Source organism: Pteropus medius, unplaced genomic scaffold, assembly GCF_902729225.1.
Source record: "Pteropus medius unplaced genomic scaffold, Ma_sr-lr_union100, whole genome shotgun sequence".
In the NCBI taxonomy this organism is placed as follows: domain Eukaryota; kingdom Metazoa; phylum Chordata; class Mammalia; order Chiroptera; family Pteropodidae; genus Pteropus; species Pteropus medius.
The window spans coordinates 2209379-2224786 of record NW_024350923.1 but is presented as its reverse complement, the minus strand read 5'-3'; the positions used below and the strand labels follow the sequence as shown (position 1 = coordinate 2224786).

Here is a 15408-nt window from a genome sequence, read left to right as displayed (position 1 = left end):
TGAGCCTGCAGAGCCAGAGCCCACTGGTAAAGTCAGCCAGGAGCACCGGGGTGGGGCGGGGTGCAGGGCACAGCAGGCGTCCCCAGGGCCCTGCTGGAAGGCCGGGTGGCTTGTCCTCCCCTCTGTCTGAGCCGGGAGGGGGCACTGCCGGCCTGGCCCCGGGAGGCAGGACAGCAGGTGGGCAGCAGACCGCCCGGACTCCTGCTAGTGGGGAGGGGAGGAGGCAGCTTGTCTGAGGCCCGAGGGAGGGTCCGGGAACTGGAGGTGTCCAGGAGATGCGCACAGGGCGAGGACGGCCCTGTGAGCAGAGAGGCAGTGGCCCCGGAGCCAGGGGCCTCGGTCCGAACCCCAGCTCCCCATCACTGTGACCCCGACACGTGTCATGCTTCTGAGCTCTGGAAGCCCCACGCTTCTCACCTGCAGTGGGGATGGTCTGCAGGGCTGTCACTGCAATGGGATGAAAGCACCTGTTGCCGCTTCCTCCAGGAAGCCCTCCTGGCTCTACAGCCCCTAATGCCGACGTCGGCTGCCCGCTCCCTCCCTCAGACACAGACGGTCCCCTTCGGCAGGGAACCGGTGGTCACGGTGAGGGGAGAGGGCGTGGGGTGAGGAGCCAGCACCCAGGCCGGAGGACAAGGGCACGGCAGGTGTGCGGGAGGGTTAGCACACCTTCTGTGAGCAGGATGGGGCTGAGGGCCAGGGAGCCCAGGGCCCAGCTCAGCGCCTCCCGCCTGCCATCCAGGCTCAGCCGCAAGGAGGAGGACGATGGGTGACAACCAGCCAGGACTGGAGAGCCGTGGGGGTGGGGCTGGGCGAGGAGGGTGGCCCCGGGGGCGGGAGGAGCGGGCAGGAGGAGGCACGGACCAAGGCGAGGACGACGTGGCGAGGGCGGACGGCGCCCCGGCCTGGGCACAGGGGACACGCCCACCACGCGCCCTGCGCCTCGCCCTCTGCAAGAGGCCGGCACCCGCCAGCCCAGTGCCTGGACTCCAGCCCTCCCACACGCAGAGGGTCCCGGGTAAGAGTGGGTGCCGAGGCGTGGCGAGGGGTCCCGTGGCGCTCACGGTCGGCGCCCCGGCTCCGGCGAGCCGCCTCCCTGGGGGTGAGGGCAGGTGCAGTGTCCAGTCCGCCCGCCACCTGTGCCCCAGGCACAAACCCCGATGCCTCCCGGGGCTTCGGGGCTGTGCCAGTAAGTGGTGGGCGCGGTCGGGCCCGCTCAGGGTCCAGCTGCATGTGGGACAGTCCCATAGAATTGTGAGTGACCCGCCAGACACGCACGTAGCTGCAGAACCCCTCGTCGGAGCCCACGCTCTTCTGTCCAACTCACACACACGCACACGCTTTTGCACCGTTTTGAGTTCACTCAATTTTCCGGGAATGCAACCAAAAACCACCGTGCGAACGGGAGAAAGCGCGCGTCGTGTTTGGTCAGGGGCTTTACCGAGCGGTGTCCACCATTCCGGGAGCCCCCGGCACCGACGGCGANACATACACACACACACGTGCACCCCAAATAGTGCATTAACAAATCTGTTTGAACACACCACCCTCTATCCATCATCTATACGTCTCCAAAGCATAATAACCCAACACTCGGTCCTGAAACCTAGCAACAGTAACCAAGGACCCTTAGCTGGCTAATCAGACAACCCAACCCACACATCAGCTCAATGTGCTTCATTTTAAGAAACAAAAACCTCTCGCTTCTCTCTCTCTCTCTCTCCATAGCTGCAGAAGGACAAGAGGCATGAACACAAACCTTGCTCGGATGAAGAGGAACAACCCATGTCATTTAATCCATCTGACTGTGCATCTCCCCGCAAAGCCGGGCGAAAATTGGGAAAAATAGGTTATCCCAGTGCAAAGCTTATCAGCTTGCAACATGCTTGATATTTGCACGACTGTTTCGGACGCGCGCTCCCCAGCTCCCCAAGAGCCTTGCTTTGGGGGACCTCCATCCTACAGAAGCCATCGTAAACACTCTATGGCAAAGCTTTTAAGACCCGCTGGGCTCATGTACTTAGCCACAGCTAAACGCCGGCCGACAGCAAGCGGGGATTAACTTCGGTGTCCACGGTCGCTTTTAAATCATCACTTTCTCCGAGTGGGCAAATAAATCCACCAAACGGAGGTCACGTTTAATTTTTTTTTAAAGAGGAAGGAGTTAAAAATAAACAAAAGAACCACGGCACACATGCTGGCCGGATTGCGAGCAGAGCATTTCACGACAAGATGTAATCTCTCTTTTAAAGAGATAGAGTTGGATCCACACGGCATCCCCAGACCCCACCGGCCTCGGAGCCCCCACCGACCGCCTCGCTGAGATTCGGCGTGTTTACTGTCCCCACTCCCCTACGACACAGAGCCACGTCGCAGCATCTTAAGTGCCCCGATTTATTGCGCGCACATTCTGTCTCTAGAAAACAAAGGTGCCTGTCAGTCGGAGGCAGAGGCTGTTGGATCTTTTAAAGGGACTTTTTTCAGGAAGGCGTCCCGTTGGCTAGGCTGTACGTGGGAGGTCGGGAAAGTGTGCGGTGTCTGAGTGTCCTCACGCGGAAGCATCCACCTCGCCCCCACGCCACCCCCCCTCGGCGTGGACTTCGGGGGCCCTTCCGGCACAGCGCTGTTTGGAAACGTGACCCAACACGATCTAGGCAAAGATAATCTCACCTTCATCTCCTCTGGGTTCAGAATCCTGACGTGTGAGGCTGGGTGCTCCCAAATGGTGTCCCAGCCCCACTAAGTGTCTGCTGGACGGAACTCATCACGGGTTCCCTTGCCACGGAGCAAGGGCCAGCAGCCTCTGGCTCAGGATGCAACCCCAGTCCATGTTTCTTCCATGCTGTGGTGCAGCTGGAGGTCAAAGTTTGCTGACCACCATAAAGAAGGAACACGGCCCCCACTCTACCCCTCCCCCACCCAAATTCCTGAGGTCCAGACAGCAGACAAAGGGCTCGTGGAGGACAGGGCAAATTCTCCAGTGATCACGCCGGACACCCACCACCCGGGAGGCCAGGAGCAGACAGGAGATTCATCAGCCTTGACCCACACAGGCGGACCGGTGACAGCAGCCTCACAGGTCACAGAGGGTGCGGATCAGAAAGTCAGGCAGCCAGAGAGCCACACGCGGGACGGACTGGAGACTCGTGATCTCAGGTGGCCCCAGAAAAATCTGGCGAGAGAGCGGAGAACTGTCCCCAATGCGACCCACGGCCCTGTGCCTCTGCTCCCCGGTGCCCCCCGCGAGCTCTGCCCCGGACGCTGGCAGTGCCGGGGGGAGGGGTAAAACATCGCTCCCAGCAGGTGCACCCAAACCGACCTGCCATGCTGAGTGCTCAGCTCCTCAGCACCCCTATCCTGGTGCTGGGGGAGCGGGCTATATGTCGGGAAGAGGGGGGGAGGGGCTGACTTTGGAGTGGGGGCACTGGCAGCGGGAGGGGTCACTTATTTGGGGGACACTTACTGAGGCCCTACTAAGCGCCAGGCACTGCAGGAAAGGCAGACACCACTTGCCTTTACGGAGGCAGCCGCTGGTGGCACAGGGACGTGCGTGCCCGACGGTGGGTGATGGCCCCAGAAAGCCACACCCAGGTCGTGCTCCCGGACCCCGTCATCATGGCGTGACTTGGAAGTCGGGTCTCTGCAGATGTCATTAATTTTAGGGCTCTTGAGACGAGACCGCCCTGCATTAGGGCGGGCTCCAAACACAGAGGCTGGAGAGGGGAGGCCGGGGGCGCAGCACGGAGGCCGGGGGGCGAGAAGGCAGAGACGGTACGGACACGCCTACGACCCGAGGAGCACACGGGACCCCGGCCACCCTCGGAAGCTGGGAGGGGCGGGGCGGTGGCACCCGGCCCCTGCCCTGAAGGACCGGCCTGCCCACACCTTGACCCCGACGTGCGGCCTGCAGAACACGAGCCATGCAGTTCCGCTGGTGTGAGCCCCCTAGCCGTGGCATTTTCTTAGGCAGCCCCCGGACAGCGCACCTGGCCAGTCCTCAGGTGCTGACACACCCACTGGACGTGAGCGCGGGCGGGAGGCCCGGCGGGTCCTGGGATGTCCAGCTGGAAGGACACAGAATGGTGACGGCAGAGGACACCCAGACCCACCGCCTCAGGCTCTGCGGGGGGCGGCTTGGGCCTCAGCATTCTACACGAGACCCAGGGCATCCCAAACCCCGCGCGCACTGCTGGGCACTGGGGGGGCCTCCGCGGTTCTCCACAGACAAGAAGTGGGTCTCGAGCTCGGGCTGGGTACCGACTGCCAGCAACACAGCAGACTCGCTAGGGGCGGGGAGGAGAAGCAGCCGGTGACTGGGGACGGGGGCACGGGGGTCGGGGGCAGAGAGCACCACAGACGATTCTCTGAGCGGTCACCATTCTCCCGCGAGACAGCGGCTGATCGGCGCTCACCGGATTTGGGCCGGGGTCTCTGTGGTCGTCACCCCATCCCCAAGAACCAGGCCTGGGACAGACAGATGCTCCCGAACCCTCGAGTTGGCACAGGGCCTGCACAGGGTGACGAGTCGTCACAGAAAGACGTGCGGGCATCGGACCTGCTCGCTCAGGTCCCCCCAAGGGCTTTAAGGGGTGTTCCGGGGTTTAGACACCGGAGGCAGAAGGACGTGTCCCCGCGGGCAGGAAGCGGGAGGCTGTCCTCTAACGGTGTGAGTTCTGGAGACCGGGGAGTTGGGGTGCAGTGCTGCTGGAGGCCTGGGGGCTCCCAGTCAGAATTCTTCCCATTGGTGACCCCTGGAGGCGGCTCTGCGCCCCTGCAAGCTAGCCCTCCTCCCTCCGGCTCTGGCCCTCCTGTGTACAGCGGCCACTGGGGGCCTCCGTCATCGGCAAGGTCCCCTGATGGTCCTGACGGCCCCCCCGCCCTGCAGAAACGGAGTTCCCAGCACCCCTGGACACCCCGTCGGGGCTGAGGAGGTCGAGGGAGACACTTCCTGAAACGTTAGGACTGACCGCGGAAGTCAGGAGAGAAACGCTTGATTCTGCAGGAGAGGACGCACTGGCCCCGGCTGGGGACCCCGAGTGGAGACAGCGGCCTGCAGGACCTGCTCTGTGTCAGATATGACTTCTCTCCTGAATGGAGGGCAAGCCACTGGCACACCACCATGGTGACAGGCCACCGTGAAATGCAGGGCCTTCCCACTGGACTGCCTTCCTGGGCAGCTCAGGCCGCTGGCCTGTGGGGCTGGTACCTCAGTCCTGGGTCCTGTCAGGTCCCAGGTGACCTCCTGACACCTCCAGGCTCAGCCTCACACTGCTGCCGAGGCGCCTGCCTCCACCACTGCCCCCAACCTCTGAGCCTGAAGAGGGGCCGCGGAGTGACAGGCCTGGACGGGGGCTGGGAAGGGAGCCCCTCTTCCCGCGAGAAGGACCCCCTGTCAGGGGGCTGCGACTGCAGAACCCTCTTCTTCCGTCCTCCCCCCACCCGGCCCTGGCCCCGGACCAGCCTGCGTGAAGCCCCCGCCGTCCGTGACCCGCCTGCACGGACGCCTGCAGCTCTCACGGGCGGTGCCTTCACGAGGGGGCGGTGGGCGTGGTGGTCACGGGGACGGACTGTTCCAGCGTCAGGTGACCTGGGGCGCAAAGCCTCGCTGCACCACTTCCTCTAGCATAGGCTGGGACAGTCCCGCACAGCAGATGCCCCTGGCGCCCTCCCTGCCTGTGTCCCTCGGTGCCCAGGGTCCCCGCGCACGTGGACTGCTCCCCCCTCACCCCGGCCCCGCTGAGGATTTCCTTGCTACTAGGGAGGGGCCTGGACTACAGGGGAACTTGAATTGGGGTGGGGGACACGTGTTCCCTCACCCTTGGGGAGGGACAAAGCTGAGGCACGCTGTTGCGAGCTTCCAGCGGTCCCCAACGGGACTGAGCCTCGGGGGGCTGCAGCATCACAGCCTGGTTAACACACCTGGGCTGGTGCCACCCCCCCTTACCTCCTGAGCTCCCCCTGGTGCTCTGGGCACCACCTCCACAGTGGGGCACTCACCCTCCAGTCCTGTCTGCCCCTGGGGGGCTCGGCCCAAGGCCAGGCCCTATTCGGCTCTTCCCCGGTAACTGGTGACAAGTGCGCCAGGACTCGGGGGGCCTGGACGAGTGTGGGGCTGGGGCATGGAACGCGGGCACATGCTCTCGGGAAGTGGCAGCGGCTCCGCTGTGGCCGCTCGGTCGGCCACCAGGAGGGCAACTTTCTTAGATGGGAGACGCCGCCACATGCAGCAGTTATGAGGGCCACGCAGGCAAATAAACGTGGGCTTGGGGAAGAGCCAGCAGCAGACGCGCCCCAGCACACACACAACCTCCGGCCCCGCCACTAATGAGGGAGACGGAAGGCTGGGTGGCCACGGGGGACAGAAACCACTGGGCTTGACAGGAGGATCGGCCAGCACTGTGCTGAGTTGAGGTCATATGACGATTCACACGCTTTGATGAATTAGCACGCTGAGTGACGTCTGTGTCCACAGAGGATGCGCGGCCGCCCGCCCTTCGTCCCCTCCCCTGGGGAAGCATCGATGGATCCGTTTGGGTGTCACAGGTGCCGTGGCGCCCGCCTCCCCGTTCAGCCACGGACCCTGAGACGGCTCAGAGGAAGGACGGGGTCCTTTCCTCGGTCCTCTGGCGGCACAGAAGGGACCTGGCCGGCAGCGTGGACTTCCTGTGCCCTCTCCTCCTGGGGCGTTGCTGGGAAAGCCTGCACCCCGCGGAGCCCAGGGGTTCACGAAGGCGCAGAAGCGGAAGGCCTCCCGCCCGGCTCCCGCCCCGTGAGATATGGAGTCGCAGGGGCCGGGGTGGGGACCCCGTATCTGCGGGGGGGCTGCCCTATACAGTGTGAGCGAGTCGTCCATCAGAATCAGTGAGCACTAACCAAAACGGACGCACTCACCCAACAGGCATGGCTGCACAGTAAGAAAAAGACTGGTCTGCACGGAGGCGTTTGCGCCCCAGGGAGGGACCTACGTCAGGTCTCAAAACCGGAGACGAACCAGGAACCTCCCTGACCTGGGTTTTAAAATCAGCTCGGGGCTTCTAGTCTCTGGGGAGGACGGGTTCGTGGCAGGCCTTCTAGATGTGATGGGGTGGGAAGGAGCTGGGGCCCTGCGGGGGAGGCCGGAGGAGGGGGTTCCAGTGCCCGGTGTCCCCGCTCTACTCCGACAATGGCAAGCCGGGGAAGGAGGCCACTCCAGCCGCCCTCCGCAGCAGGGGCCCCGCCAAGGCCTACACTCAGGGAGGATAACGAGGTGGCCCCGAGCTTGTCCTCATCGCCGACAACGCGGGTCCGTGGAGCCGGAGGGCCATTCACAGTCCGCACGGTGGCGGGTGGGACCCGCACACACACACACAGTCACCTCATGTCTTTGTCGAGTGCCCTGCTTCATAGAGTCCCAATTCCCATCAGAGCAAGCGATACTTTTAGACCCGCAGGCAGCCGGCTCTCCCGGCACCGCTGGGCTCCCTCGGACCGGGGAGGCGGGGCGGGCTTCGGTGTCTGAAGCACTTAGCGGACCTAACTCCTCCGTCTCTGGGACATGCTGGCGGAGGTGCCCTGAGGCCGCGGTGGAGGCCTGGGTCTCAGGGCAGTTAAGGGATCCGCCCCCACGCAGCGGGACTGCGTCAGCATGCCACAGCCGTCCGCACGGCAGAGCCTTCGGGACACGCCGCACGGGGCGCCCGGGGATGCAAGCCCGGAACGTGGCTCTGCATCCTTGCGCGGTGCTCGGAGGCAGCGGGGGGCCGGCCACACACTCCGCACGGTGCAGACACGACCGCCAGACTCGCGGTCCAGCTCACCCCCCAACGCCAGACACGGGGCACAGGCGCAGGCGGGAAGACACAGATGCCACGCGGTGGCGCCTCCAGGCGCCTTGGAGCCCCGTCGCCCACTCCCGGCGATGGGACGGCGCCACCGTCCAAAGCTCACCGCTGCTGGTCCAGTGGGACTGCTCCCCGCTGCAGGTCCTGTGGAGGCCCGGGGCTGGAGGGACTAGGCCAGCGGGCTCTTCCAAGATGCAAGGCTGTGCCCAGCCGCCGGCAGGGCGACCGGAGGGAGGAGGAGCCCCAGAGACTGTCCTCCTGGTTGGCACAAGAGGCACTAGAAAGGGGAGCGGCCGTCAGCCCCACCGCTGGGGACAGCGGACGGAGGCCGACAGCCGGGAGGCAAGGCGCCCTCTCTAAGCGGAGCGTGCGTATTACCGAATCTTCCAGAAAACCCATCCCCATTAGCTGAAAATTAACTGGCTCGCCAGCTGGACAGCAACGCCCCACGCCCACGCGGCGCCTCTTCGCCCATTTCCCTGCCTAACTCCTGAGGTTCTCCTCGGCCCCGACCCCGACGTGGGCTATGAAAACGTGAGAACGGGGATGTAAAGATTCTGTGGCTACGCTTTCTGCTAAGTTCTGCTCAGCGCGGACTCTGAACCACCCCGCGAGCGTGCGGGAAAGCGGAGGGCGTCCGTCTCCCCTGCCATGGGGGGCCCTGCCCGGTCCCGGCTCGCGCCCACTCACCGATGTCTGTCTCCTTGTGGCTCTTGATGTACTCCGCGAGCTCGAAGTTGCCCGCGATGATTGCCACCTGCAAGACAGGAAGTCAGGTTGCAGAGCGCGTGGTGGACGGCGCCCCCGCAGGCTGAGCCCGGGGCTGCTGGCGTCTCCCCAAACGACAGGCACGCCCTTCCCCCCCACCCCCGCCCCCCGCTTGGCGGACGGAGCAGACGCAACGCTGCTTAAGATGCACCGCGCAGCGACTCGACACGCACACGTGACACGGCCACCCCGACGGGTTTAGTGAACATCCGCCACCCTGTGCGGTGACGCAAAGCACGTCGTCCCTTGGGATGGGACCTCCGAGGACCCGTTCTCTCAGCAGCTGCCGCTGCAGCATAGGGCGGTGCCGGCCGTGGCCACGTGCTGTGGGCTACGTCCCCAGGGCTCCTAACCTTATCACGGGAACTTTATTCCTTCGGACCAACTTCGCCCATCCCCCACCCCCTACCCCCTGACCCCACGTCCAGTCGCCACTGCCCGATGTGTTTTTCTGAGTCTGGTTTTCTTAGGTCCCACACATAAGAGAGATCGCACAGTATTCGTCTTTCTGTGTCTGACTTATTTCACTTCGCATAACGTCCCCAAGGGCCATCCACGTTGTCACTCATGGCGGGATCGGTCATGACGCTTGAAACGGCAGCCACAACAGCCACCGGTCCTCAAACCCGCATGGGCCCATCCTCCCGCTCTGCCGGACACCGTGTGGGCCCCTCTGGAGGCCCGGGCCTCCCGACGACGACGAGGCTACCCTGCCACGGGGACGTGTGTGACAGGGCGCCTCTGCCCGCCGGGCAGTGGCAGGAAGTCTGGCCAGCGGCGGGGAGCCCTAGGAGGTCAGAGCCTGGAAAGCCCATGCACTGCCCCGTGTCCCCACCGGGCCTGACAGGTTCCGACACACGCGCTCCTGATGAGACACAAGCCAGTCGCCGGAAGTGGGGACGGGCAGACCCCAGAGACGCAGTCAAAGCCCTTCCCCAGACTTTAGCTAAAACCCCACGGGTACGTGCGTGCACAGGCAGGTGGGTGGCACCGGAACCAATACCTACAGGTGACGGGTCCAGCTCAAGCTCTACAGATCTGTTGACTAATGTGAAAAAGCCTCATGACCCTTGACATGCTGAAGCTAGTGGCTCTGGGGTGGCCAGGAGGTCCCCCAGGGAAATCCGAACCAGAACCACCCGGGCAGGGTTCAGAGCACTCACGGTGCCCCGGACGGGGAGACCCTGGGCTCAGAGGCAACAGTCTGACCCACAGACGAGCCAGGCGTCCAGGCCAGCCCGAAGACGTGTCCACACGCGGCCGACCTTCCGTGATCCCACGGGTGCGCCTTATCCGACCGCTCGGCGGCCTTACGAGCACACGCTGAGATTCTTGGGGAAGGAATTAGGCGTCAGCGCCTGCCTGAGCCCCCAGCCTGCCCCGCGTGTCCAGACTCGTCTGTCCCCACGTCGTGTCAGCCAGCCCCTTACAAGGAACTCCTCAAATACACACGAAACTGTTTCTCTGGAGAACATTGAGACAGCTCTGCGTGGAGACCGGGGCTGTGGCCACAGGGTGCCCGGTCACCTGACCCCAGGCCCCTGTCCTCAGAAGGGAAGCCAATGTCACCTCTTAGAGACCACTCACGCCCATGCCCCCCAAGGCCACTGCCGGATATGAGGAGCCAGATCCAGCCTCTCCCTGGCTTGCCAGCGACCGGGGGAGCTATGGCAGCTCCCGTCTCTACCAGCTGGGGGACAGTGGGGTGGAAAGCTGGGTCGTTTCGGGGGAGCCCCTGGTTCTGCAGATGGAGAGGCAAGGCGGAGCCGCTGGGAGCACCAGGCTTCATCGTCAGCCACCCGGCTTCGGACTGGGACCCCAGACCCAGAAAAGGGACAGAGAAGAGGAGCTCAGGCAGGAGGCCCGCAGAGTCCCCTGGAAAGCTGGTGGCCTGGTCTGCTGAGCGTAGAAGGAGGGGCCGGAGGGTCACGCGAAGCCGGTGACAACAGGCTAGAATCGTTTCTTTGTCTTTCCAGCCAAACCCTCAAAGGTAAAACTCCCTCACACATCAGGACGGCTACTGTCAAAAAAAAAACATAAACAAAAACAAAAAACGGAAAAAGACCGTCGATAACAGGCGTCGGCGAGAACGTGGAGAGACTGGCGCATCGCGCTTCGCTGGCGGGCACGTAAAATGTCACAGCTGCTGGTCCTCGAGGGTTAGACACAGAGCCACCCCGGGGGCAACTAGCCCATTGCGGGGTGTGTACCCAAAGGAACCGAAGACAGGTAGGAGGGTTTATTTCATGGGTCACAGGGTGCCCAGACGCGGGGCCAAATGTCATTCTGGGTGTGTCTGCCACGGCGTCTGTGGATGAGGTGACAGGTGGGTCCACAGACGGAGTGAAGCGGACGGCCCTCCCCAGGGTGGGTGGAAGGCCTGCTCAGGCCAGAAAGGCTGCAGAAGCGGGGAGCCCGTCTGCCTGACTGCTCGGCTGGGCAGGAAACATCAGCTGGTCACGGGTCCCACGCCCGCCCCCGGCTTTCGGGAGAAGCACACACGGCCGGCGGCTCTGTCTTCCAACTTGCCCTGGCTTCAGCCTCGCACAATGTCTCTGGGCGGCTCGGGGGCTGAAGGGGGGCGCCGGACGGCACGTGGCCAGTTCGGGGCTGTGATACAGGAAAGGGGGCAGCAGACAGCCACGTTGGCATGTCGCCGGTCCCTGACCTCAGACACGCCACTCTCACACCCGGTCACCCTGATTCCCAGGTCCATGTCTATTGAGAGAAAGTAGAGGCTTTTTGTGGACTTGTAACTGAGAGTCACGTAACACGAAGCACTGGCATCGCCACTTCTCGGCGGGGACACGTGCCTGTGTCTCAGCACGTCCGTCAGAGCCCGGGGATCAGGGCCCGTTCCCGAAGGAGCACCCCGAATCTGGCTCTGCCCCTCACTCTGGTGCCTGCTCCGGCCTCTCACCTACACTTGGGTTAGGTGGATTCTCACCCACCCGGTCCCCGCACTCATCAGTGACGCTTGGAGGTCTCGAGTGCAGACAGTGGGCCACAGTGACAGGTGCCCCACAGAGCCGGAGACACGCTACTCAGTGAACGAGAGGAAGGAAGGTTCCGGGTGCCACCATCGCGGGCGTCTGAAAACCATCCGGGTCTTGTTCCAATGGGCGGTGCTGGATGCGCCCAGGCCTGGTGCTTCCAGGAGGGGCTGGGGCACGCTGGGGGTGGCGAGCGAAGCAGCTAGGGGGACCCTCTCTGCTTGGGGCTCCACGGGTGGCGTGAGGCCACCCCCAAACCCCACCTGCCCGTTCCTCAACGAGGGAAGCTGACTGTGCTGAGCACCTACTGTGTGTCAGGCCTTCTGTGAAACCCCACAGCTTCCCTCAGGGGTACTCCGTCACCAGCTGGCTGCAATCCCACCCTGCGGGGCTCACAGGCCAATGAGGGAGATGCAGGGGACAGAAGAGTGCTGTCAGGCTCGCTGCGGGGTGGGCGCGGGGAGCACCGTGCAGCTCCAGGGGCGGGGGGAGGGCGCCCTGGAGGGACTCAGGCCCAGGAAAACCCAGCAGACCGCGGGGGAGGCGGCAAGGTGCTGTGGCTGGCTCTCACTAAAGCTCTCTTCCCATCCATTTCTACCTGTCTCACATTGGTGGCCCCGTCCAACGGGCTTTGGGATGACTACAGCCTTGTGAGCAAAGGGCCCTCGTGCACTCAAGCCATCTATCCACCTACCCACCACCCACCCCCCACCCAACCTCCCATCACCCAGCCTCCCACTCCTGCCCAACCTCCCACTACCCCCCAGCAACCTCCCACTCTGTCCATTCACTTCAGCAACCACCTGACTCCATCCTCAACCCACTGATCACTCATGCTGCCATTTATGCATTCATTCATCCATCCATCCATCCATCCATCCACCCTTACCCACCCATTCATTCAACCATCCATCCATCCATCATCCATCCATTCACCTACCTATCCATCTACTTTTACCCACCTACCCATTCAACCAGCCATCCATCCAACCATCCATCCATCCATCCATCCATCCATCCATTCATCCATTCATCCTCCCTTTACCCACTCACCCACCCGGATCTCCGGTCCCACTTTCACTCACCCACCCATCCCTGCCCCACGCCACCTAGCACTCACTTTGGACTTGTACACGTTCTCAATGCTGTCCCTGGGTCATGAGCCTTCTCGTATCTTGTGGGTGGAGAAATGACTCTCAGCCGGGGCATCAGTGGACTTCCATCTTTTCCCACCTGTCACCTGGTGCAGGGCTGGGCTCCCACAGGTGCCAAGAAGCCCCTGCCTTGCTGGTCAGGGCTGGGAGGGATCGTGCACACGGACACCTTCACAGCAATAGAGAGGCCAAGGAGCCGGGCTGCCCACTTCGGACGTCCCCCCATCTCCCTGGCTCTCGGGGCTGGGCAGATGCTGCTGCCCGGCTGTGGTGCCCACAGAGCCACTCACTCGGCTGGAGCTGGCGTTAGCGGGGGGACGGGGGGGAGGGGGCAGGGGGAGGGAGAAGCTGCCCCGGCCCTCATGACTCACTCACCAGTCATCGGGATCTGCAGCCGAACGCAGAGGGAACCCGCCCCGCCCGATGCAGCCCCCTCCTCTCCCCACGGCGACGGGCGCCTCCGACGCACAGCTCCGTTACCGGTGGCCCCGGGACCCTGACACGTGCTCGCTGTGGCTGCAAAACGGCCCCTCCCCAAAACGGCAAGGGAGCCCGAGGGCTCGGCTCGTCCTCAACCCGTGTCCTTCCAGATGACACCACGTCACCTACTCAGACTCCCACGGCAAACCAGGAAGTGACGGATATCCAGGAGCCAGGAGCCTGGGGAGGACACTTAGTTCTGAGACCCAGCCAGCATGCCAGGAGGGGGACTGGGCACCGCTCAGTGAGGTCAGAGGTCACCGCACTCGTCAGACAAGTTCAAGGAGTCTGGAGCCTGGAGCCCGAGGGGCAGTCGGTCATCCTGAGGATTCCAAGACAGTACCTCGAGGTTTTGTCGGACCCCACATGGGGTCAGGGGCCTCTGCAAGCAGATGTGTTGGCTGGAGGCCCTCAGTCTGCTCAGGGGCCCCATGCCCACCTTGTGGGGCTGCTGGAGAGAGCCTCCCCACTCCCCCTGCTCGGCAGTGGAGGCAGGCGGCACATCCACCACCTGAAGTCCCCGGGACCCCACAGCTGGGAAACAGCGTCCCTTTCCCCCCAGACACCAAGCAGGGCCTGCCCGTGTCCTTCCCTGGCCAGGGAGAGAAGGGGGCACACTGAGCTGTCACTGGCCTTCGCATGCGATCTGGGCCACTGACCTCCTGGTGTGTCACTGACCCTGCCAGCACTGAGACCACAGGAAAGCTACGTCTCTCCCTCTGTCACCGGGGATGATACGAGCTTGACTCTTCCGTGACTGTCATGACGATTCAAACCGTTAATCTGGCAAATGGCTTAAAACAGAGCCTGCAGGCCCACAAAGAAACCCCAGCACAGAGGGCTTCTCGGGTGACTCCTCCCAAACACGTGAGGAAGAACCCACAGCAATCTTACCCAAATTCCTCCAGAGAACAAGGAGAGACCCTCCCCACTCAGCGTGCGAGGCCAGCGCAGCCTCCGTCCGTGCCGGGATCTGTCAGTGATGGCAGGAGCCGCCTCTCCACAGACGCAAGAAAATCAAACAAATACCAGCAGATCGAACGCAGAGGGTCGTGAATGAGGGAGGGGACATCGTCGCCGGGTGGGCTCATTACAGAAATAAAAAGTAAGTCAGTCAGTACAATTCATCATGGTAACAGAAAGAAAGGCGAATCTATAGGACGATTGTGGTGGCTGCGGCATCTCTTATTGATGCTGAAAAGTGCTTCATCAAAACACACTTGACGAAACTTCCAGCTGACTCATGAGGAACCTTATAGACTAGGATTAAAGGGGAGCTTAAGCTGACATTGCCTCAGTGAAAATCTGGCTGCCTAAGCCGCCTCCCCAAGGCTAATGGGGTGTGACTCTGAGGATGGCCCGTCTGGGCTCACCGTGCATGCGCGTGGGGCTCAGCGGGCTGGCAGGTCTGAGCCGCCCTCACTGCGTGTCTTGGCATCGACCGTGTCCACCTGTTTTTTTCACCAGGCCCCCCGATCCCTGGCAGACCGGCGGCTTCTTTACACGGTGGCCCCGGACTGTCTTCTACGTGGGCAAGTGTAACACTGCAGAGCCTCCTGAGGGTGGGTTCTGGACTCCATGCAACACTTCTGGAATATTCTACAGGTCAACGGAAGACCGAACTCCAGGCACGAGGGGAAATGAACTTGATGGGAGGGGCTGCAAAACGGCCTCGCTTCTCAACCTGCCACCGCTCCGCACTGCGGCCGCCCAATGACAGCAGTCCGGAAACATCCACGGGGTCTCACGGGTGTTCCGGTCGACCTTGACCTTTTGGACCTGATCGGGCCGGAGCCCCCCAGGCCACATGGCCATTTGGAATTCGACTCCGGGCTCCTGGGCCTGTGCATTCCTACGCCCTGCACTCGGGGCTGGGTTAAGACTCTTCCAACAGGGCGGCAATGTCTTCCAGAACAGTCACGTCCCAGGGGTGCCAACTCAGCCGGCATTACTCCCGGATCGCAAGGGAGACGCCGAACCCCGCAGTGGGCGCCGCCAGCTCCTACTTAAGGCAAAAACCATCTTCAGTGTTTACGAGTTTCTGCCCTAATCACTAGGCAAGGCCAGAGAGTGGGCCAACTGGGTTCCCACACTTGGGTGGCCGGCTCGGGCAGGGCCAGGTGAGACGCAGGTCACCCCCACCCCTCCTACCTATAGGGACCCTCCCCGCACAGTATTACCCAGTCCTGTTAC

General features: G+C 63.1%; 1 protein-coding gene across 3 annotated transcripts in view; it reads right to left on the bottom strand.

Moving 5' to 3' along the window:
• SHANK2 (SH3 and multiple ankyrin repeat domains 2) overlaps positions 1-15408 on the bottom strand; it is a 404459-nt gene that overhangs the window by 270565 nt on the left and 118486 nt on the right. Inside the window, exons 9-10 of one of the 3 annotated variants that reach the window (XM_039840586.1) lie at positions 8511-8577; positions 7927-8078 (exon numbers count right to left, since the gene is read on the bottom strand). In XM_039840586.1, coding sequence (XP_039696520.1) covers positions 7927-8078; positions 8511-8577 — 219 coding nt within the window. Of the gene's footprint in view, positions 1-7926; positions 8098-8510; positions 8578-15408 lie in introns of all 3 variants that reach the window. The other 2 variants (XM_039840587.1, XM_039840588.1) reach the window with 2 other exon arrangements.